The sequence below is a fragment of the Chelon labrosus genome, assembly GCF_963514085.1.
Source record: "Chelon labrosus genome assembly, chromosome: 16".
NCBI classification, from domain to species: Eukaryota; Metazoa; Chordata; class Actinopteri; order Mugiliformes; family Mugilidae; genus Chelon; species Chelon labrosus.
In genome coordinates this window covers 5063546-5088385 of record NC_140349.1, presented here as the reverse complement: position 1 = coordinate 5088385, position 24840 = coordinate 5063546, and the positions used below count along the sequence as shown (strand labels likewise).

General features: G+C 42.7%; 2 protein-coding genes across 3 annotated transcripts in view; both read left to right on the top strand.

Annotated features, from left to right (window-relative positions):
* The window catches only part of pvrl2l (PVR cell adhesion molecule related 2 like), a 326935-nt gene extending 310661 nt beyond the window's left edge, over nt 1-16274 (top strand). The window contains exons 7-10 of one of the 2 annotated variants that reach the window (XM_084563431.1): nt 1398-1527; nt 5029-5086; nt 8006-8101; nt 10338-16274. In XM_084563431.1, coding sequence (XP_084419557.1) covers nt 1398-1527; nt 5029-5086; nt 8006-8101; nt 10338-10544 — 491 coding nt within the window. In that variant the 3' untranslated portion in view covers nt 10545-16274. The remainder of the gene's footprint in view (nt 1-1397; nt 1528-5028; nt 5087-8005; nt 8102-10337) is intronic. The other variant, XM_084563432.1, reaches the window with a different exon arrangement.
* A 4654-nt stretch (nt 16275-20928) lies between these two features.
* On the top strand, nt 20929-24527 carry LOC311501872 (major histocompatibility complex class I-related gene protein-like). Its single transcript, XM_084563919.1, has 7 exons — nt 20929-21056; nt 21191-21460; nt 22216-22494; nt 22850-23149; nt 23369-23476; nt 23774-23791; nt 23888-24527. Exons 1-7 carry the CDS (start codon nt 21008-21010, stop codon nt 23944-23946), a joined length of 1083 nt encoding a protein of 360 aa, XP_084420045.1. The 5' UTR covers nt 20929-21007; the 3' UTR covers nt 23947-24527.
* Nucleotides 24528-24840: the final 313 nt, after the last annotated feature.

The following is a 24840-nucleotide window of genomic DNA, read 5'->3' as shown; positions in this document are numbered from 1 at the left end:
AGAAAAGTGCAATCTGTACGAACTAAACCTTTAATTTTGTGTTAATTTTTTGCATCCAGATGCTTCTTCTTCTAAACAGTTCAGAGCTAATAGTTAACGGAATTTTTGTTGTTTTTGATCAATCCAAATGTGTTTTAAATGTCTACAATCGCATTTCAATAGTGTTTCAAACCAAAAAACAGCAGCATAAGTTTAGATTCAAACGTTTGCATCTGCGGTAACTACAGTACTTTTTTGTTTGTTTGTTTTTTAACCCACGGCAGCAAAAGTTGTTCTAATCTTTTAAGCTAAATACTTCAACATCTGCTAAATGAGCGGTAATCACGGTGGTAATCATCCCTTTATCGTCTCTATATCAGGCTCAGAAGTGTGTGTGTTTACTCCGGCGGTAGTGATTACATCCGTTTCCCTAAAACCAAACAACCTGTGAAAACCACCGAGCCCTCCCTTTTGTTGTTTTTCCGCCGAGCTCCCCGCGACAGTAGATGATCGTGCTGAGCAATTCACAGTGGTGGTGGTGGTGGTGGCTGTGTGCGGCTGCTGTCAGCTCACTGCTCTCTCTCTCTCTGTTGTTTTTTTCTTAAGAGCACGCAGTAATGAGAGGCTTTTACAGTCAATTCAGAAGCCTCGCCACCCACTGGAAATTATAAAGGGGCTCTTAATTGAAGGCAAATGTCGAGGTCAGCGTGAGGCTTGGAAGGGTGGAAGGCATCCGGAAGAGTTGGTGTACATATATATATCTGACAACTGGTTTAGTACTGGAGCTCGTATGGTTTTTCTTTGGGTTTGCGCGACTCCGTTTTAGTGTCAACGTGGTGGAAAACGTGCTCAGAGCTGGAACTGACACAGAAATTGACTTTTGATCACCTAAATCCATGTTTCATTTCTTCTTCGCTGTCTGGAGATAGTTAATTAGACTGTTGCATGCCTGGTTAGGACTGGTGCCTCACAGCAAGAAGGTTCTGGGTTCTAATCCATCGATTGACTGGGCTTTTCTGTGTGTCTTTTCTGTTTGCTTGTTCTCCCTGTGTCTGTGTGGGTTCTCTCCAGGTACTCCAGCTTCCTCCCACCGTCCAAAGACAAAGACTCGTTAGGTTCATGGTTGTCTGTCTCTCTGTGTTAGCCCTGTGATAGACTGGAGACCCGTCCAGGGCGTACCCCACCTCTCACCCTATGATAGCCGGGATAGGCTCCAGAGCCCCGAGAACCTCCAGAGGACAGGCACTTACAGAAAATTAATGAATGACTAAATGTTGCATGCCTTGCTCAGCTGCAGCTTCATGAAACACTCAAAAAGCTGCATAATTTTCTCAAACATTGCAAATGAGCAACATTAATGTGCCATTCTTTTTCTCTCTCTCTCTTTTTCCCCTTCCTGTGGCCCCCACCCATACAAGAAGAGGAACGTAAATTCGTTGAAGGCCCACCAACAGGTGCTGTAATAGGAGGCGTCCTCGGGGCGCTCATCTTCATCGCCGCCATCGTCGGCGCCATCTTCTTCATCCGCAAGTGGCAGGAGAACGGGGAGTAAGTCATCATTAGCAGTTCTGCATCTACTCCATCGTTTATTTAACCTCCAGAGCAAAAATTAATCTCCCTCTCGGGGACTGAGGCTCATTAAAACTTATTACATGTCACGAGGGGACCCACCAGTGGTGGCTCGGTGACAAATCCCGACCTGAAGTTTACAGCGCGAGGCCGCTGAGAGATTTAACTCCCAAAATGCTCCGATCTAAGCTCCTCATTCAGCCCTGGCAGCTCCTCCCCTGGGCCGCAGTCGTAAATGGGGATTTATTAAAACCTCCGCCGCTTTTAATTCTGGTTTGACGAAGTGATTTTGCAAACGGAGGCTCCTTGTAGAACATCGAGGCATGCAGTAAATTAACAAATGTGCAGTTTGTTTCCTGCCGGCTTGCTGAGTCAGAGATGAATTCAGTTGAGTTGCAGGCATGCTCAGATGTGCAGCTACTTAGAGTGACGCAGTCATGGAAGAAGATGTCATTCATGATAATTACTAGACATTAATTATTGACCATAAATAATAAAGTTCAGGATCATAGTATATACAGTATATCTACTATATTAATGACCCACGAGGGATCAATTAAATCTGATTTATGTTCTTTATTTCTTAGAGCCTCAAAGGGTGATTTGTTTCCAACACTGCTTGTCCATGTGGTTCTCATTAAGGACTTAAAGTACAACCAAAAGCATAAAGGTGTAGATGGAGAAATATTTACACTGGACCATGATGGCTCCAGTTCCTTGGATTTGTATTTCAGAGCCGTGAAACATAAGTAAGAAACAATAAAAGGTGACAGACACGTTATGTCTTCTAGCGTTCATAGAAACTGTTATATCATCATTAAAATAATAGAGAGGCACATACATTTATTGAACGCAGTTTTCTACATTTTCTCTGGTAAATGGACATAGACTATGGACATGCACCAATCAGCCACAACATTGTGACCACTGACAGGAGAAGTCAATAACAACGACCATCTTTTGACACTTCAATGTTCTGCTGGGAAACTTTTGGACCTGGCATTTATTGGTGTGGATGCTACTTAGACATGTAGCACCCACCTAGACCAGACCAGACACCCCTACCCCATAGCAATGACACTCCTTGATGCAGGATGCAGCCTGACACAGACACAGACACAAAAACGCTTTAGGAACAACTAAAAAAAAAAAAACATGAAGAACAGCACAAGGTGTTGACCTGGCCTCCAAATTCACTCGATCCCAAACTGATCAAGTATCTGTGGGATGATCCACAGAGGCCCCTCCCCTCAAAGGCCCCCTCAAAGGCCCCCACACTAACACCATTCTGTTCCCAGACACCACAGGACACCCTCAGAAGGCCCATGTCCATCCTCTGATGAGTCACAACTGTTTTGGAGGCACAAGGGAGACCTACACAATATTAGGAAGGTGGTCATAATGTTATGCCTGATCCACCCCTCTGTGTACACTTCCTATCTAGCTGCTAACTTTACCTTTCTGTCATCTGCTGTTTAATCAGAGTCAGAGATTATGACAGTTACCATCAAAATACTACAGATTCAAGTTTCTATTCATGCGAAATGGTGACCGTGAGACAAGGAAACATTTTCATGCGGTTCAAAGACTTGACACTGTAAAAGAAATGCTGTGTGTGCATGCACTGAGAAGCACAAAGGAGGCTCTGCTCAAACCAGACAGCTCATGAATAGATGCTTTATTTCATTTTTCATTCGGTGAGTCTTGAGAACGAGAGTGGGAATTTTTTAACTTTAAAAGCAGGAAAAACCCGGACCGAAGCTTCCACTGCGCACGGCATGGACTGAACAACAATTAACAACCTTCTAACGCAGCAGACAGAAAGCAATATCATCATCTTCTGGCTTCACAGTGAATGCAAGTCCAATATTTACTCTTGTTTATAGCTTTGGTTTGCTCTCCGCCATCCTGTTTAGAGGCCAGACCTTTGGCTTTCTACATGAGCTGGTTGCTAATATTATAACAGTTTTTAATATATCAGCAGTGGAGGTACTATATTATCTAAATTAGATGATAACTGAAGGGAAAAGAGACATTTTAATACAGAACTTTCAAGGGAAGAAAACATCAGTCAATCTAAAACAACGTACAGTATAGTCTCCAGTTTGGTCTTATGTTGTTAGTGGAGGGTCCTCTGTGGATCATCCCACAGATACTTGGGGGATCTAGTGAATTTGGAGGCCAGGTCAACACCTTGTGCTGCATCTTGCTGGGGATGGCTGCTGCCATCAAGGAGTGTCATTGCTATGGGGTGGGGGTGTCTGGTCTGGTCTAGGTGGGTGCTACATGTCTAAGTAACATCCACACCAATGAATGCCAGGTCCAAAAGTCATTGTCTGTGAAGGTTCTCAGTAATCCAGGTCATGGTGTATCCAAAAGGAGTTTAAGAAAGACAACTGGACTTGTAGAGTTTCATGAAAACATTTCATCCGAGTAGTTTCTTAAGTTCTAAGGCACTGGTGGGAAGGTGAAGTTTAAAAAGGAACATCTGTGGGTGTAGCCCATCAGAAAAGTTGCTTGACTTGTTTCTTTAACGACCAGAAACTCTCACGACTGGTGTCCATTAACGGCTAGATACTTACCTGTCAAGTAAGAGAGGCGGAACGTCTTCAAGAAACTCTACAAGGATAAGGAGTGTCATTGCTATGGGGTGGGGGTGTCACCAGCAGGGGTCTGGTCTAGGTGGGTGCTACATGTCTAAGTAACATCCACACAAATGAATGCCAAAAGGTCCAAATGTTTCCCAGCAGAACATTGAATTGTCACAAGATGGTCGATGTTGTTGACTTCTCCTGTCAGTGGTCATAATGTTATGCCTGATCGGTGTATTCTGAGCTGTGTAGTTCCACCAGGACTCTCTCTGTGGGCCTGAGTGCATGCAGACACAGACACATCTTCTGTCTTCCAGTGTAAAAATCTTTAAGCCACGCTAAAGAGTTTATTTTTCTCACAATAATTGCAAAAATTTTTATGAATAGAAGCCAAATCAGTTTTTTTCATGGCAGCAACGTAGCAATCTCTGATATATTAAACACAGTTCGCTGCCTTCTCATCATGAAATGGAAGAAAATCAAAGCTTGTTAGTTTTCCTGACACTTTGCAGAGTGATGGAGAATACTGGACTCACATTTACATCATGTTGTATATTACTGTAACGCTCTGAGAACCACAGAGGTGGTGGTACTGGGTAAACTGGACATTGCTATTTGCTTTAACAGAATTTCTCCATCAGTATTGAGGCTGCTTCATTCTTCCAGTGCAAAAATCTTTAAAGCACACTCAGATATTTTTTTCTTGTCACAATAATCGTTGAATTTTGTATACAGATAGAATCTGGGCTGAATTACAACACAGTGGGGCGCCCTCGGAGCTCGATACTCCAAGACGAGCAGCCCAAGATGTCTCTGTGTTAAATACAAAAGAGGTCTGATGTCCTAATGAAGATCAATAGCGAATTATGTTTGTCTTTTGTCCAATCAGGGGCCCACCCAAGCACAAGCCCCCTCCCCCTATGAAGGCGAGCAGCTCAACGGAGATGGTGAGTGGCCGGCATGGCTTCGAATCAATCCTTATTGTCACTGCTGTTATATTGTACTCACACACACACACACACACACACAGATACACGTACAGTCCATTTGGGCCGTCATAATGGGGCTAATGGCTATTGATTGGAGATCTGAGTTGGCTTATGTGTGCCGAAATAATTAGCTTGGTTTGTAAAGAGCTCCATTAGAGCACTCCTCTCCTCTCTGTGTCCGGTGTTTGAGTCCATCATTCAGACACATTTTGCCGTGGTCGATCCACGTTATGTAATGTGACTAAAACTCTGTAATTTTATGTTGATTAGATGCATAAAAGACGCCTAAATGGCCATAAATGCCTCGGATGAAAAGGGAGGTTCACGGGGGTTCAACAGTGAAAGTTTATTAGACATTTACGGGGGTTTCCTACAAAGCACTATCTGCTGAGCGCGACCAGAAGACTGCATTATCTCTGCGGCGCTATTTTTATGTTCAAATGGAGCCTCGTGTCTTTGAGGCCACGTCTGGGTCAAGTCACGAGTCCGCGAGGCAAGCTTTAACATTTTGCTTTTAAAGTTGTTTTTCTTTTTCACGGAGATAGCGTTCTTTCGATGCTTAAGCCCAATAATTAAATATAAAGTCTGTATGATCAGGGAAATGCAACTTTTGAGGGAGCCGCGTCTCAAGTTAATCCAAGTCTGCATCTCTGTTATCTTTTAAAATGAAGATTAAAGCTTATTACCAATTAAAAATGTTCATAGTTTGGGGCTGCATTCTGCATCAGAGTGCTGTAATTGAAATCCTGAAACAAGGCAGCTGAAGTAAAAAGGTTAAAGTTTCACCAGATTGGCCAGTAAACTCTTAATTTGGAAGATTAAAAAGAAGAAACCTCTATTTTATGGCTCCATGTGTTTCTTTAGAGGTGCGGCCACAACGTGACTGATTGATAACGTTGTGATATAACACCAACGTGATTGTAATAAGTATCCTTCTCTTCTAAGGTAGGACTGAAAGCTAGAGGATCATGTTAGGAATCACAAATGACTGCTTCCGTCAAATGGACTCATGTTTATCACGTTCACATCCATCTACATCAAGGGACGTCAAACTTGTTTTAATTCAGGGGCCTCATCCAGCCCAGTTTGATCTCTAGAGAGCAGGGCCAGGCCCTCTGCAGCAAACATCACACACGCTAAGCATTGTGGGAGATGTGGGGGGATGGACGACGAGAGGCAATATTCTTATTATTTTCAGATGTTGGCCGGTCGTTTTGACAACCACGTCCGTCGGATCATACCGTTCATTCAGCATGCACCCACACACAGTATTACGATCTGTACCCAGGAGAGATTAGCGGTCACACTGCTAACATTAGCATCTGGGAGCTCACAGAGTGGCCGCTAGCATTTCCGCTTTTCCGCATTAACCACGCCCACTTCCAATTTCTGACTAATCGCAGAATAGTTGCTGGACACCAAACAAGAAAAATGACCCGGTTGATGTGTCAAGAACAAGCTGCGAGAACTCCCAAACGAGGGCTGAGGGAACAAACTTCTTGCTTCTTGCATGTAACAGCCTTTATAGCCCTTTAACAGTCACAGTGACACATCTACCTATTCGCTCACACAAGCACACACTCCATTGCCAAGCAGCCAAACGGGGGTTCAGTGTCTTGCTCAAGAAGTCTCCAGCATGTGGACAATCCGTTAAGTGCGATTTCAGCACGTTACTGCCGTCTGCTGTTCAGTTCTGGGTCTCAGCGTTGTGCTATGTCCACAACTCTTACTGTCTGTGAAGGTTCTCAGTCATCCAGGTCATGGTATATGTCATGGTAAATCCAAAAAAGTTCAAAAAAGGCAACTGGACTTGTAGAGTTTTTTGAGAAGTCGTTTCACCACTCATTCGAGTAGTTTCTGCAGTTCTAGGGGACTGGTGGGAAGTTGAGGTTTAAATATGAACTCCTCCTGAAACTTGCTTGTTATGTTAACAACCAGAAACCTTTGCAGCTAATGGCTTGGCCTCCTTTACTCCTCTTTCAAATCATCGGTCTTCTCTGGCTAAGATTTGAACGTTGTTATCTTCAAAGGAATGCCCTTTGTCCTTAAGGTGTAGGTGGACCGCTGAATCGTTTCCTGATGAGCTGGCTCTCCTGTGTTGGTACATGCGTTTATGGATGGATTGTTTGGTTTCCCCAATGTATAAGTCTGTACCCTCCTCACTGCACTGAACAGCATACACCACATTACTCTGTTTTTGCCTGGGTGTTTTGTCTTTAGGGTGGACCAGTCTTTGCCTAAGTGTGTTCCCTGGTTTGAAATAAACTGGAATGCAGTGATTTCTCTCTTACGAAAACAGTGCAGCCCCTAGTGGACAAATTAGGAATAGTAGTTTCATCTTCCAAACTTATCCTGCGGGCCAGATTGGACCCTCTGGTGGGCTGGTTTTGGTTTACTGACTGCATGTTTGACAACCCTGGTCTAAATGCACCCTACAATGTATGGAAACAGTCTGAGCTGGAAGTTTTAAAGCTGAAGGAAGTGGTGCCGTTTTGTCAAACAACAGCTGAGAGGTGTAGTTTCATTAAAGGATACAAAAAGTGCTTGATTGCTTTGATTGCCTCAAAGGGAAAGTTAAAAAATATTGGGTTATGGGATCTAAAAAAAAAAATAAAAAAATCTATGCCCTTTTCATTATTTAAAATAATATGTTACACTGAAAATCAAAATCTGTTAAATGTGGACGGGAATAACTTTTGTCAGTTTCAACCTCTTTTGTTTTGTCGTAACTGTGCCAGTCCTTCAAAGGTTACACAGTCTTTGGTTGTCTCGTTCACATAATCTTATATCTGTGCATGATTCCACCTCTCTTGTTTCATCGTTTTGCTTCTTGTTCTGCTCTCTCCTCTGCGTCGGTGGCGGTTTCCGCACGCGAAGCTGAACAAATCATCAGGGCCTCCCACGGCCACAGAGACGGTGCCTCTCAGCCCAGGAGAGGTTTACTACGAGACCACAGGACGAGAGCCCGTCACAGTAACTGACACACGCAGATATGCACATACACACCAGCTCGCACACACAGATATAAAAAAAAAAAATGATGATTTGCTGCGTTCACACATGAGCCACGCTCAGCCACTGTGGGCCTCGTATCTGTTTGGACAGCTGCACGCTCCTGCAGGGACGACATGGGGCTTTTACTTTGCACCAGTCAATCAAACGTCACTATTATTAAGCTGTATATAATTACTAAACCTGTTTAAAAATAAAAGTAGGTCTAAAACATGAAGTCACACAACTCTGTGTATTATCCCGTTATCAATCAATCATACAGTCCTCTTTATCGTTTATCGTTAAGAGAACATCTGTATCTTCATGTCATCTGATTTACATACAAACAGTGAACACTCTTCACTTCCTGTATATATTATTGCATTGTAGATTTAAAATGGATATAACTGCCGCATAAACATGTATATACACTGACCAGCCAGAAATTTATGACCACTGACCGGAGAAGTAAGTAACATTGACCATCTAATGACAAGTCAGTGTTCTGCTGGGAAACTTCTGAACCTGGCATTCATTAAGGTGGATGTTACTTAGACATGTAGCACCCACCTAGACCAGACCAGGCACCCCCACCCCATAGCAATGACACTCCTTGATGGCAGCAGCCATCCCCAGCAGGATGCAGCCTGACACAGACACACACACAAAAACACTTTAGGAACAACTAAAAAAACAAACATGAAGAACAGCACAAGGTGTTGACCTGGCCTCCAAATTCACTAGATCCCAAACTGATCAACTATCTGTGGGATGATCCACAGAGGCCCCTCCCCTCAAAGTCCCTTGTCATGTTGCCAGACACCACAGGACACCCTCAGAAGGCCCATGTCCATTCTCTGATGAGCCCAACTGTTTTGGAGGCAAAAGGGAGACCTACACAATATTAGGATGGTGGTCATAATGTTATGCCTGATCAGTGTATACGTTAAGTATTCAGACCTTAAGTTCAGTACTCTGTGGCTAGAGCCCTTTGGCAGCCATTACAGCTTTGAGTCTTCTTGGGTATGCCTGTATACACACCTGGATTTAGACTGGTCACCAAGCTCTGTTAGATTTGTCAGACCGGATGAGAAACATCTGAGAATCATATTCAGGTGATGACCAGAGATGTACTGTTGTGTTTAAGTCTTGTCTTTGGGGACAGTCATAGACTAGAACCAAGCTGTTATGCTGAACGGTGAACCATCGCCTCTCTGTCTCAGGTTGAGTGCACTCTGGAGCAAGATTTATTCAAGGGCTTACATATGGATGTATTCATCCTTCCTGATCGGAGCAGTCTCCCTCTCGATAACATGATGCTGCCACCACCGTGTTTAGAGTTTGGCCTTGAATGCTCATACAGTCCTATAAATGGTGCTTATAAACTTCAAGCAGGCTGTCATGTCTTTTATTGCTTTTCTACCATAAAGTCCTGATTGATGGAGGTCGGCTGGTATCACCGTCCTTCCAGAAGTTCACAGTTATTGAAGCAGTTTTTATCTTTAAACACTTACTCTGATCTACGCCTTGTCACAGCTTAACTGGGGAGGACTACAAACAGCTTCTTGCACTTTATGCCTCGGTTTCAACTGTGTTATCTTACACCGATCAGGCGTAACATTATGACCACCTTCCTAATATTGTGTGACTGGTGACTCATCAGAGAATGGACATGGGCCTTCTGAGGGTGTCCTGTGGTGTCTGGCAACACAATGTTGTTAGTGGAGGGGGTCTTTGAGGGGACATTCCTCTGTGGATCATCCCACAGATACTTGATCAGTTTGGGATCTAGCGAATTTGGAGGCCAGGTCAACACCTTGTGCTGTTCTTCATGTTTTTAGAGTTGTTCCTAAAGCGTTTTTGTGTCAGGCTGCATCCTGCTGGGGATGGCTGCTGCCATCAAGGAGTGTCATTGCTATGGGGTGGGGGTGTCTGGTCTGGTCTAGGTGGGTGCTACATGTCTAAGTAACATCCACATGAATGAATGTCAGGTCCAAAAGTTTCCCAGCAGAACATTGAATTGTCACAAGATGGTCAATGTTGTTCACTTCTCCTGTTAGTGGTCATACTGTTGTGGCTGATGGTGTGTGTCTTTTTAAACCATGTCCATTTAGTTCAGTTTGCCTCAAGTGAACTCCAGTCAGCAAGTTCACATTTCAATAATTATGTTAAAAAACGACCATCATCTGAAAGTGTTGCTTTGTTCCAATTCTTGCAGAACCTGGATGATGAGACCTCCGGAGCCCTGAACGGCGGGGCCCCCCCAGTCCTGGACGCCACGGCCATGTACGACAACGTCAACGAGCTCAAGGACCACGCGGCCGACAGTCACCACGGCAACGGTTTGGATTCGACCAACCGCGAGACGCCGGCGGCCAACATTTCCCGCGGCGAGAGCTTCGTGTCTCCCCCCATGTATGTGTAGACGGGGGGGAAGGAAACCGGAAGCAGGTCACCGAAATTAGCATGAAAATACGAGCACACCTGTGTCCGCATTAAAACAAAAAAAAAAAAGAAAAACTCTTAATATCAGCTTTTAAAATTTTTAACCCACTTATGAGTTAATCTTTCTTTACCAGGCTTATTTAGTGGGAGTTAATGGTTAACATAAAAAGCGGCATTTTCATTTTCGGTAAAGCCACTTGGGATTACAGAGGTATAGGGGGTTTTGTTTTGTTTTCTTAAACACGGATAAACCGGGGCGTCATTATACTGCGATTATTCCTCAAAAAATGAAAACATAAATTACAAAATTATCAGAGTTGTCTGTTACAAGTGATGTGGGTTGTGAAAGCTGTTCAGGATGCGCACACACAGTAGTTCATGCTATCTGACAAGCCAGAGAGCCATTGAAATCATATGAGCACTGCATAAGATGAGGCTTTTACAATGTGTTAATTACATGGTCCAGTGGATGCTGCGATGTAGGTGAACTGGAATACTAATTAATAGCAGATTAATACACGGCGCTCTGTCTGTGTGATGCTTGCAAATCAAACGTTCCACCTAAAACAGCAAGATAACAGCTTCTTCTATTTTTTTGTTTTTTCTTATTTCCAGTGGATTGAGTGTCAAATATTATATGCAACTTTGTGTGCCATGTACATACAACGTCACAGAGTTATTGTTAAATGTGAAGATGCCAGTCCTGAGCTCTAGTCTACAGAAAGAAAACAAAAAAACCTTTGAAATACTTTCAAATAAAAGTTCCTCCTCTGCTTGAGTTACTTCAAATTTGGTCTTAATTAATACCAAAGCCTGATCATCTGGCTCTCTCCAAAGCTTCATTTAATCATTCCAGATGTTTCAAACTGTTTAGCTTTCTTACAGTTGCTCGTTTTACGCTCAGGCTACGGTCCAATAAAGAAACATTCCGCTCAGTTCTGACCCCGGCGGCTGTCAGAACCGCGGGGTCACTCGTTAGCGCTAACGAAGAGGAAGTGACATCATCCTGGAGCTCTGTAACCTGGCAACATCACATGAGTAAAACCATGGGATGCAGATTTGTTGTTGTTAATTGGGAGACTTGGCCAGTCTGTGTGTCGGGGTGGTGGAAGCCTGTTTACAGCAACGCACACACACACACACAGGGTTCACATATATAGATATATATATAAAATACACACAAACACTGTTTTTATTTGTTTTCAGCCTTTCTTTAATAAATCACATGTAGGTTTGAGAATACACAAAGAATGTATTTCAGAATGTGTGAATGATCAGCATATATTAGAAGAATACTGCCATTACAGCCATTTTAACACATTAAAGTGGCCATACTCTCTGATATATGCTGAACATTTAGCCCCAGTAGGAAACACATGAGTTTTAGACAAATGTTGACCCGGAAAGGGGGAGAAAAAATAAAAATTAAAAATAGAAAAATTGTATGGAAGCATGTGCATTCACTTGAGAGAAAAAAATTAAGCCTGGTTTTTCTGAGAAAGAGAAAAAAATCTGTTTTCGTGAGATAAAAATACACAAATCAGCCATAACATTAAAACCACTGACAGGAGAAGTTAATAACATTGACCATCTTGTGACAATTCATTGTTCTGCTGGGAAACTTTTGGACCTGGCATTCATTCATTAATGTGGATGTTACTTAGACATGTAGCACCCACCTAGACCAGACCAGACACCCCCACCCCATAGCAATGACACTCCTTGGTGGCAGCAGCCAACCCCAGCAGGATGCAGCCTGACACAGGTACACACACAAAAACACTTTAAACACTTTAAAAAAGAAACATGAAGAACAGCACAAGGTGTTGACCTGGCCTCCAAATTCACTAGACCCCAAACTGATCAAGTGTCTGTGGGATGATCCACAGAGGCCCCTCCCCTCAAACGCCCCCTTATTTTGCCAGACACCACAGGACACCCTCAGAAGGCCCATGTCCATTATCTGACGAGCCACAACTGTTTTGGAGGCACAAGGGAGACCTACACAATATTAGGAAGGTGGTCATAATGTTATGCTTGAGCTGTGGAAAACGCCCAAGGACGCTGCAGTGTTGTCCACCTAACCACGAGAGGGATTAATCTTCACTCGCGTCATAACATCATTTTATTAGTGAGTTATCGATCCCAGAAGTCTTGGCTGTCAAACTAATAACAACACCATCAATGTAACTTAAAGACAGAAGTATCTCTCTGTGTCTTCAGCCCAAAGCAAAAAATTAAACTTGATTGAAAACATCTTCTCCGTGAAAACAGAACTTTCTTGTTCTCATAAAAACGTAACACAACAACAGACTTGATTCATTATTCTCTCAAGTGAAGTCAATACTCTTCCGTAAAAAGGGAACAACAACAACTATGCCTGAATCAAAAAAATAAAAAATTGGTCTTCACAGATGTCACATGGTACCAAATGATGAACAGTGTAAATAGTATTGATAATATTGATGAATAATATATTGTTGGTGAAATGTGTACACATAAAAAAACAAAAAAAACAAGTGTAGGTGTTATCAGTGCCTCTGTACAGGGGAAGGAAGTTTGTTAAATGTCAAATGAGCGCCGAAAAAAAAAACAACCAAAAAAAAACTGTATAGTACTATTTTGCTTTTCACGGGTTATTAAGGTTGTCACTTAATACTAAAATGTTTCGAGTATATAAAAATGCAATGGTGTGGATTTTACTCCTTGTTCATATTACTCTGCATGGCATGATCGGTGGCTTGTTGAAAACACTTTTCCCAAGGCTGTTTGCAGAATAATCTTCATTAGTATCAACGGTTTTGTTTTTTTCCGAACGTCAGAAAATAATGTAACGCGTCTGTCGTAGCCACATCATCACGAGCACAAGTTCAATTTAAGTTGAGAGAGCAGGACTTCTTCAATTTTTTTATTTTTGTCCTCGTAGTAAAGCTCCTCAGGCTTCCTGTTTTCGTCTCTCGCGCAAATCTGAAAACGCAGCCAGCGTGGAATCGTCGTCTCTCACGGCCTCAGAGTGCAAAACAAACAGAAATCCCTTTTCTCCCCCCCCCCCACTCCTCGCCGCACTTAATCTCGAGCGCTCGCTTGAGACCTCGAACGACACAAATCCTTCAGAGTTATCGTTGTTGGCTTTTGAGGCGACGCCGCCGGTTTTAGGGCTCGCCCGCCAAAACGCGTAGACGGTGGATAAACTGCAGATTTGAGAGGCGGTTTGTCAACAGGTGCGAGATAAAAGGCGATAGAGGCGGCAGATAGAGATAGGGGCGCATACATGAGGGAGTCAGGGTGATGGAACGAGGAGGTAATACGAAGGAAGGAATGACAATAAAAGAGGAATTTCATCACAGCTTTCTGCACAGTGGGCACCAAATGCAATTTTCTTTCACTCACCTATGACAATCATAAGTTTTTTGGCTTTGTTTTTTTCATATATATACACTGCCTGGCCCAAAAAAAAGGTCACACCACCTTTAGTTTTGATTACAGCGCACATTCTCTGTGGCATTGTTTCAATAAGCTTCTCCAATGTCACCAGATTTATATCCATCCAGTGTTGCATTCATTTTCCACCAAGATCTTGTATTGATGATGGGAGAGTCTGACCACTGCACAAAGCCTTCTCCAGCACATCCCAAAGATTGTCAATGGGGTTAAGGTCTGGACTCTGTGGTGGCCAATCCATGTGTGACAATGATGTCTCATGCTCCCTGAACCACTCTTTCACAATCTGAGCCCCATGAATCCTGACATTGTCATCTTGGAATATGCCCGTGAACATCAGGGAAGAACAAATCAACTGATGGAACAACCTGGTCATTCAGTATATTCAGATAGTCAGCTGACCTCATTCTTTGGACACATAATGTTGTTGAACCTAGACCTGAGCAACTGCAGCAACCCCAGATCATAGCACTGCCCCCACAGGCTTGTACAGTAGACACTAGGCATGATGGGTGCATCACTTCATCTGCCTCTCTTCTTACCCTGATGGTTCCCCACTATCCTTCTAGTTTTTAATAATGCGTTGGACAGTTTTTAACCCAGTTTTAGTAGTTTCTTCAATCTCCTTAGATGTTTTCTCTGCTTGATGCATGCCAATGATCTGACCCTTCTCAAATATCTTTTCCACGATCATGGGATGTGTCTTTCGAAATGAGAAGCTACTCATTGCATCAGTTGGGGTTAAATAACTTGTTGCCAGCTGAAAGTTAATCACCCATGCAGTAATTATCCAATAGGAGGCTCCTACCTATTTGCTTAGTTAAGTCCAGGTGGCCAGGTAGTGTATATATATATATACTGTATTTGAAGTTATTAGAAGTCTCACTTTTTGCTGCACGCCTACAGTTCGTCCCTAAACTGAATTTATTTCGCAGATTATTATTATAAGGAGCATATTGTGGATATTGGCAGGTTGGCTATCTACAATATTTGATTCTTTTATTTAATGTTAATCTGCTAAATCCAGGACTGATGCTGGATAAACTGTGTAAATGTTTCTTTGGTGTATCTGCTTCTTGCATCTCACGTGTTTACTTTCATTAAAGGGAATGTCTGCATGCTGCATGGACCTATGGGAGGAAAGAAAAATACAAACAAACGAACAAAAAAAATTAGCTATGTCCGTATTTTAGCCAGAGGGGTCACGCCACGTTACCAAGTCTACGGCTTTCTGACCCGCTCACACGCGCGGTGCAGTGTCAGACAATCACACATATTTCAGAGCCCTGCCACAGAACAAAAAAACTATCACGAGTTTATGAATGTGGTGGTTTTTGCTTTTCTTTGTCTGCAAATTAATTTCCCAGAATGAAAGAATATTTAGTTTCCCGTGGATTATCGTGTTTTATGTGTTTGCCAGAGGGCCCGCTCACGATGGATTGAGTTAAAAAGGAAAAAGACAATCATTGGGAGCCATTATATCAGAGACCAGTGACTCAGCAAGCATTCGGTTATGAGTTTTGGCTCTGCCGTCTCATTTCGGGAGCGGGCGGGGGGATCATTCAGCTTTACCCAGAGCCTTCACTTTTAATAGAGTTGCTTCATCGGGAGGTATCCTTAACATCACCAGGAAAAGAGTCCTAAAACGGAATCTGCTACAGTTCTAAGGCTTTGCTGTGATCATTTTAGATGGATTAGCTGTTTGATAAAGGCTCTGGGTTCGTCCCTTCTGTGAGATGTGCGGCGTTGCATTTTTGGCCAAAAGGTGCTTTGCTCCGTTTCCCCACTCCCTCCGTTACGGGTTTCAATGCCAGAGAAACAGGCCGTGAACGTCGGAGATAACGCGGTTCGGTCTGAATCCTCCCTCTCATTTCCCCTCCTTTTTATTTATTTCTTCCCTCTCCCGATCTCTCTCGTTCGTCCATTGTCATCGCAGCTTTTCATCACGGAGCCAGACGTGCCTTCTTTATGTTATTTTTAGCTTTTCAATTCTCACATTTCTTCTCTGACAGTAGAACGGATGATGAAACGCGGAAGAATACACAAACGGGGATGTGTTTGACATTGATAATGGCAACGCTAGAAAACACACACACACACACACACACACACACACACACACACACACTAGAGATATGATCATGTTTCTGTGAGTGTCGATTGATTTCCTTTCATTTATTTTATGTATCACGGATCAAATATCGTTTTGTATGCTTTGGGGGACTCCTGTTGTACATGTTTTACAGATCATTGTCTTGTCAAATAAACTGTAAACCAAAAAGACAGGCGGCCTTGGTGATCATTGCCTCTGCTCTGGCAGCTTCCCCAGGAGCGAGAGTTCATCTGAAGTTCTCAAGAACTGGTAAGTCCGAATATCGAACTAATATCAGCTCTTTCGATCCTGGGAAAATCTTTGTGGACTTTTTAGTTCTTGGCTTTAACTCTGTGAAGTCTGTCACGTTCAGGAGCAAAAGCAATTGTGATCTCCTGTTAGTCTATCAATGATCTACAGATAATCAGTTTCCACAAATGTCTGGTCTTTCACCAGCTATGTTGAATTATCTGTCTTCAGCTGTTGAAGTTTGTATTGTTATTGACGCTATATCAATAAAATTACAATACATAGCTAGCTCGCTAAACATTGTAGCCTTGCATGTGTGGAGAACACTGTACCTATGAAGAAGGTACGGTGCTTCTCCAACAACAAACCCTGGGTGACCCCGGAATTAAAAACCCTGCTGAACGAGAAGAAGAGTGTTTTTAAAACTAGGAACAAAGAGGAGCTGAAGAGGGTGCAGAAGGAGCTTAAGAGAGAGGGAAGGGGGGGCAAGGACAGCTACAGAAGGAAGCTGGAGGACCGCCTTCAGCATAACAACACCAGAGAGGTCTGGAGAGGCCTGAAAACCATTTCCGGACACGGGAACGACAGTGGAAGGGGCCCAGAAGTGGGAGACCGTGAATGGGCCAATGAACTGAACCTGTTCTTCAATAGGTTTGACAGTGTTCCTGCCTCCTCCCTCACCCACGACAGCCCAGACCAAACGGCACCCCTAAACCACTCCCCATCCCCACCCTCCCAGAACATCTCTGTCAGCAACAACATCTCAGGACTATCACCTACAACACACCTCCCCCCACTACATTCTGCTGGGGTGATCCATTCACCTCACCCCCACCTAACACAACAGGCGTCTCTTCACACTACCCCTCCAACTTCTCCATAACCACAGACCCGGTGAGGAGGGAGCGAAGGAGGATTAAAACCAGGAAGGCTACTGGCCCTGATGGCATCATCTCCAGACTCCTCAAGGACTGTGCAGATCATCTCTGTGGGATTTTTCTGCACATCTTATAGGCATAGGTGTGGAAGACGCTGTCATCTATCTGCTGCACAGATGTCTCTCTCACCTAGAGAACACCGGTAGCACTGTGAAAGTCATGTTCTTCGACTTCTCCAGTGCTTTCAACACCATCCAACCATCACTGCTCAGGGGGAAGCTGGAGGGAGCTGGAGTTGACAGTAGCCTGGCTGCATGGACCACCGACTACCTCTCCAACAGGCCGCAGTATGTGAGGCTTCGCGACTGTGTGTCTGTGGTAGTCTGCAGCACAGGGGCGCCGCAGGGTACTGCGCTACTCCCTTCCTTTTTACCCTGTACACATCGGACTTCAGACACAACACTGACAGCTGTCACCTCCAGAAATTCTCTGACAATACAGCCATTGTCTGGCGTGTGTCTCGGGGAAACGATCTGGAGTACCGGGAGGTCATCACCAACTTTGTGGACTGGTCTCTGAACCACCTGCACATCAACGCCAGCAAGACAAAGGAGGTGGTGACCGACTTCAGCAGGAAACCACTACTCACTGCACCGGTGAACATCCAGGTCGTGGAGGATTACAAGTCCCTGGGTGTTCACCTGAACAACAAACTGGACTGGACACACAACACTAACGCCCTGTACAAGAAGGGCCAAAGTCATCTCCAACTGCTTAGACGACTGAGGTCCTTTGGAGTGTGCAGGTCACTGCTCAGGACTTTTTATGACTCTGTGGTGGCTTCTGCCATCCTATATGCAGTGGTCTGCTGGAGCAGTGGGAGCTCAGAGAGGGAAAGGAAGAGACTGAACAAGCTGGTCAGAGGGGCCGGCTCTGTCCCGGACTGCTCTCTGGACTCCATCGAGGAGGTGGGTGAGAGGAGGATGTTAGCCAAGCTGACATCAATCATGGACAACCTCTCTCACCCACTGCATCAGACTATAGGAGACCTAAGCAGCTCCTTCAGCAGCGGACTGCTACATCCACGCTGCAAGAAGAAGATTCGTGCACCCCAGCCTGTTACCTATGTTGGGTCTGTGTACTAAGGCACTAAATATTGGGGTTTGGCTATCAAAAACAATTAATAATTATCAAAAATAATTATTTATTATTAAATAATTGGATCTAATACACTAGATCACCTCGGGACACCACCCTTCTGAGAAGGGGAAAGATAGCCAATTGATCAAATCAGTCTTATAATATTTACTAAATTGTCAGTTTCATACTCTGATTAATAATTAACTTAATAACTATAAACACAATTACCACATTAACAACTAGTTAATGTTGAATGAATCTGGAGTTCTTGACAGAGTAGAGGTTGGCAAAATCCTCTCTTGTGTAACATTAAACAGACTACAGGTATGTTTAAAAGATATTTATTACAAGAATAAAAGTAAGGCCTTGAACAATGAAAACAAGAAGGTTGACCAAGTAGAGACACTCTACTTGGTCAGCACCATGTGCTGGCTGAGTGCATGTGTCGAATGTGATAAGAGTTTTATGAGGTGCCAGGTTAGAGGAAAGATGGTTAGCTTAGCATGCAAGAGACTCTGAGTCTATGTGTTGCATAACCTAAACTAACACCAACTTAACAATGTGGCAGAGCCAACTCTACTGCCAAATCACTTTATTTTGCAAATCAATTCAATTCAAGTGATGGGAACACAAAGCCTCTCTGACAATAGCCTATATGAACAGTTTCAATCTGTTTTTTCGCCCTTTACACAGCACAGAAACAGCCCTGTTAAAAATCACCAATGATCTCCTTATGGCTGCTGATTCAGGACTCCTTTCAATCCTCATTCTCCTTGATCTAATTGCAGCATTTGACACTGTCTCCCACTCCATTCTCATTCATAGACTAACCTACATTGGTATCTCTGACACACCTCTTGATTGGTTCATTTGATATCTCTCTGGAGTCTGGTGTAATCCTTGACACCACTCTTTCTTTCCATTCTCATATTAACAATATCACCCAGTCCTGTGGCAACTCCACTGGGTTCCTGTCAAATTCTGTATCACCTACAAAATCCTACTTCTCACCTTCAAGGCCTTAAACAACCTCGCCCCTCAGTACCTCACTAACCTGCTCCACATAAACATTCCTGCCCGCACTCTTAGGTCATCGTCATCACTACAACTCACCCTCCCACCTGCTCGCTTGACCACCATGGGGTTCAGAGCCTTCTCCCATTCAGCCCCCTGCCTCTGGAACGCCCTCCCGGAGCACTTAAAAAATTCAGACTCAGTCACCACCTTCAAATCTCAGCTCAAAACGTATTTATTCAGACAAGCCTACTTCATTCCATAGTTTCACTTCTAGCTGCCATTCTGTCATTTGTGTATAACTATATGTTCTATATTATGCTTGTGTGTACTTTAATTGTGTTTTATTTTAACAATTTTGTACGGTCCCTTGAGTGTCGTGAAAGGCGCCTATAAATAAAATGTATTATTATTATTATTATTATACCTATCTACATAATATCTACATATGGATATATGAAAGAAAACATATACATACATGAATGTATGTAATGCACAACTTGCAACCTGTCAGTCAGCTGCCACGCTACAGGTTTCTACCCTGACAGAGCCATGATGTTCTGGAGGAAAGATGGAGAGGAGATTCATGAAGGAGTGGAACATGGAGAGATCCTGCCCAACCATGATGGATCCTTCCAGATGAATGTTGACCTGAACATTTCATCAGTCTCACCTGAAGACTGGAGGAGGTACGACTGTGTGTTTCATCTCTCTGTTGTGGAGGATGACATCATCACCAAACTGAATGAAGAACAGGTCAGAACCAACTGGGGTAAGAGGAGGTTTCTTTTCTTGACATTTTGCATTTGCTTCATGCTGTAGTTGCAGTAGAGATGGACAGAAAGGACACTGATGAATAAATTGATGGATAACCTGCTTTATCTGGACTGTTCTTAATATTCTCTCGTTGTTCTTTGTTCAACAGAGAAGCCCAGTAACATGACCACCACCACCACCATCATCATCATCATCACTGCAGTGGTTGTTCTTGTTGTCGTCTTTGCAGCAGCTGCTGGATTCATGGTTCATAAAAAGAAACAAGGTGAGCTACTTTGATTTAGTCTTTGAGATGAATCCTACAATTTGAAGGAGCCTGCCAGGGTTTTATTTAGCTCTAATTAACAGTATATATGAGTAATTACAGTCTTGGCATGTGTCTCTGCATCCTGTCATGTGTCTGTGTCTCTGCTGCTTCATCTAAAGCTGTCTGTCTCTACTTGTCTGCTGCTAAAGTCCAAAACACACCAGCTCAGGTAACACACACAATTATACACATTGAACATGATGCAGTTCTTCACATGAACAACTCAGAATACTGAGAATAACTTTATTTAAAAAGCACCCATGATGGAAATCACTGAATAGTGATTCGTTTATGAAAGACATATCCGCAGCTCAGCAGTAGTTTCCTTGATGATTACTTTGTAATATTCTCTCTGTAAGGTCTGCATGGATGAGGAAGTGAGATTTCAAAGATCATTTTGTAATGCTCTGTCACACAAAACCTGTTTGACTTGGTTTGGTTGGCACACCCAACACAAATGCACTCTGCTTGTTTCAGTTAAACACATTCAAATCAGTTCAACCAGCTGGTGACTTGGTTTAAAGTCTTTATAGAAACAGAACAAGATGAAAACTTTACTTTTGTTGCTTCTCTTCTGTCGTGTTTCATCAACCGGTAAGATCTCATTCACATTCTTCATCATCTTTTCTTCCTTTTCTAGTTTTTCTTTTAACAGAAATCTACCATATTTGTGACGATGAGTCTATTTATATGCTTCACTCACATTATAAATGTTGTTTGTTCCACAGTGAAACACTCACTGAAATATTACTCCACTGGATTCTCTGGAGTCCCAAACCTTCCAGAACTTGTGGCTTTTGCAGTGGTTGATGACATCCAGATTGGATACTGTGACGGCAGAAACAAGAAAATAGAAGTAAAACTGGACTGGGAGAAAAAAGTCTTTGAAAATTATCCTGATCAATTAAAGTTCTACACTGACCGATGTGTTGCAGTGTATCCTAACTTCTTCAAAGCCACGATTTCCAGTCTGAAGCAGGTCTTCAACCAAAGTGAAGGTACAGTATGTTGTGTGTTGTATGTGGGTACCTGACCTCAGATCATTATAGATCATAGAACATAAACTAAACTGACTCATGATCATAGCCACAGAGTTCAGGTGTTAGATGTAAAATGGATTGATCAGAACAGAAATGATCAACCTTATTTATGCGTCTCTTGGACACATGTAGCCTGTACTCCAGCACATGTCTGATGGTTGTTTGATTCTAAACTTTATGGGGGACAGTCTCTTGTAGTGCGGTTCTTGTTGGTGAGGCTGGGACAGAGCAGGGTCAGAGGTCAGACCATGTAGCCGGTGCAGTCCAGCTTCTGGTCATGACCTGCCCTCAGTAATCAGTCTGTTCTAGTAGCTTATCACATTACCACACTACAAATGTAACACCAGTTTCTGTTGATATTTTGTGATTGCTCAGATTAATATTTATTTATTTTCCTCCTCTGAAATGTGAAAGTGTGGAGAAATGACATTAAATGGAAACGTAATGGAGCCATACTGTCATTGCAGGAATTAACACAAACACTCAGTTTGATTAGAATGGAGGACAGAACTGATATCACAGCAATCAATCCAACTTTTACTCTCCACACTGAGGATAAGAAAAGGTTCACTGAGTATATGTCCTTGACTCAGGAGAACACAAGACTTGGAAAATAGCAGTGGATCACAATAAGAAATTATTTTAAAATCCTCTTCTTTATTTATACATTATTGCTCATTATACATTATATCTCTGTTGTCTGTATCTTATAGGTGTTCACATTTTACAGCTTATGGAAGGCTGTGAATGGGATGATAAGACTGGAGAGGTTATTGGTTTTGGACAGTATGGTTATGATGGTGAAGACTTCATTGCTCTGGATCTGAAGACATTGACATGGATCGCTCCAAAACCTCAGGCCGTCTCCACCAAACTGAGATGGGATTCAGACATAGGTAGAATAAGAGACAATGAACAGTTCTTCACTCAGACTTGTCCTGAGTGGCTGAAGATGTATTTACACTTTGGAAAGAGCTCTCTGTTGAGAACAGGTACGTAGAATCATTACAAAATGTTGTTGATTCCACTTGAAATTCACAGGTTACTAAACACTAAATAAATGTAAACTGTCTGGACAAGAGGACACAGAGTGGAGGAAGAAACTGGACAGAGGCAGGAGATTTACAACAGAGTATTTTACATGGAGCTGTAGCAGTGAAAGCTTTTATTTCTGTTGTTAACCTGATGGTGTCCAGTGGTTGTCCTTCTCATGGACAAAAAGAGACTGTGTTTCAGTGGTTTTAGACTCTGGAACATTTTTAACACAGTGAATATTTTTAGCTGTTTTAGTGTGACATGGTCAAAAACTACCTTCATTAGGAGCTGATCCTCTCTCTCTCTCTCCAGACCTCCCCTCAGTGTCTCTCCTCCAGAAGACTCCCTCCTCTCCAGTCAGCTGCCACGCTACAGGTTTCTACCCTGACAGAGCCATGATGTTCTGGAGGAAAGATGGAGAGGAGATTCATGAAGGAGTGGAACATGGAGAGATCCTCCCCAACCATGATGGATCCTTCCAGATGAATGTTGACCTGAACATTTCATCAGTCTCACCTGAAGACTGGAGGAGGTACGATTGTGTGTTTCATCTCTCTGGTGTGGAGGACGACATCACCAAACTGGATGAAGAACAGATCAGAACCAACTGGGGTAAGAGTGACTGTGGTTTGTTGGATATTTCAGGCCTTGTCCTGCAGGTTAGTTGGTAATTTATCTAACCAGACTGTAATGAGGCTTTGAGCCACAGAAAATGTTAGAAGAAGAGTTTCATTTTATACAGATGGAAAGTAAATGAGGTGGAATGTACCTCTGTTCTAACCTTCTTTATCTGGACTGTTCTTAATCTTTACTTTGTTCTTTGTTCAACAGAGGAGACCACCACCACCACCATCATCACCATCATCATCACTGCAGTGGTTGTTCTTGTTGTCGTCTTTGCAGCAGCTGCTGGATTCATGGTTCATAAAAAGAAACAAGGTGAGCTACTTTGATTTAGTCTTTGAGTTGAATCCTACAATTTGAAGCATCCAGCAGTAAAAGCTGAGTAAGTCTCAGAGTCAGGAGAAGTCAGGAGAACATGACTATACTATGATGATGAGGGAGAGAAGTGATGAAGAAAGAAACAAAGTGAGAACTAAACAGAAGAGCAGAGTGGATTTATTCTTCAGGTTGAGTGAGTAGAAGAGGATCATATTCACTGGAGATAAGATGATGAAAGATATTCTGACATTAACAACTGGAACTGAAATGACCTGTCTTTACTTTTCATTTCAGACCAAAAGGCTCCACCTGGTAAGTAAAACTGATTTTATTCTGTTTCAACTGATCTAACAAACTGTTTCTGATTTCTCCAGACTATGAGTTGACCTTTAACTCTGTTTGTTTCAGACCTTACAGATAGTGAAGACAGCTCTGAGCTCTCTGAGAAACTGAAACCAGAAACCTGACTGAGTCGTTTCATAACTCATTAGTCTGTCAAACCAAACTCAGCGTCATTTGCTGCTCTAAAATGTTTTGATGTCATAATTGAGAAGATGTTTAAGTACAAAAGACATGTTTTCATTTATTTTTTCAATCTCTACAGAAACTTTCCAGCATCTTTCTAGTAGGTATCAAGGACAGTCCACACCTTATGATGATGATCTTTGCTGAGCTCACCTGAATTCTCGCAGCAGTTACTTGTTCTCTTGCAGCTCAGCGTATTGATTGAACTTTAATGTGGATGAAGATCCTAATGAATATGTTTAAATGCTGAACCAATCATCTGAGCTGGTTTTAGTTCATACTGTGATTTAGGTTGACCTGACAGCTGACTGTGAGCAGCACTATCACTACTATTGTTCTTTTGGTTAACTTTAAAGAATATCAACAGTATATCTGTGTAATTACAGTCTTGCCTGAATAAATATGTTTCTGGATCTTATCTTGTGTCTGTGATCCTGTTGTTTGTTGGTTGAAGCTGGATTCTGCAGCTTATTTCAACATTTTAATGTTTTGTTGTCAAAGTTGAGAAGATATTTTTCACTGTGTTCAGTCACCTGACTGAGGAGAAGTTTTATTTAACTCACTACCAAAACAAACAGTCACAGACTGATGTAATGATAGTACACACCTTACAATGGCATTCATGAAGCGTGGACTCACTCATAGAGCTCAAAACGTATTTGCAATCTTCATAGTTTTCTAGTTCAGAGTTGCATTGTGTTTTTCTTCCTTCAGCAAATTCTTTCCTTCTCCATCTTGTGTCAGTGCTATGGCCTGTTGTGTTGAACATAAATACTACAAGTCTCTAAGCTATGAAGTTGAAGAGGTGTCCTTCAACATTTAACATCAAATTGGCC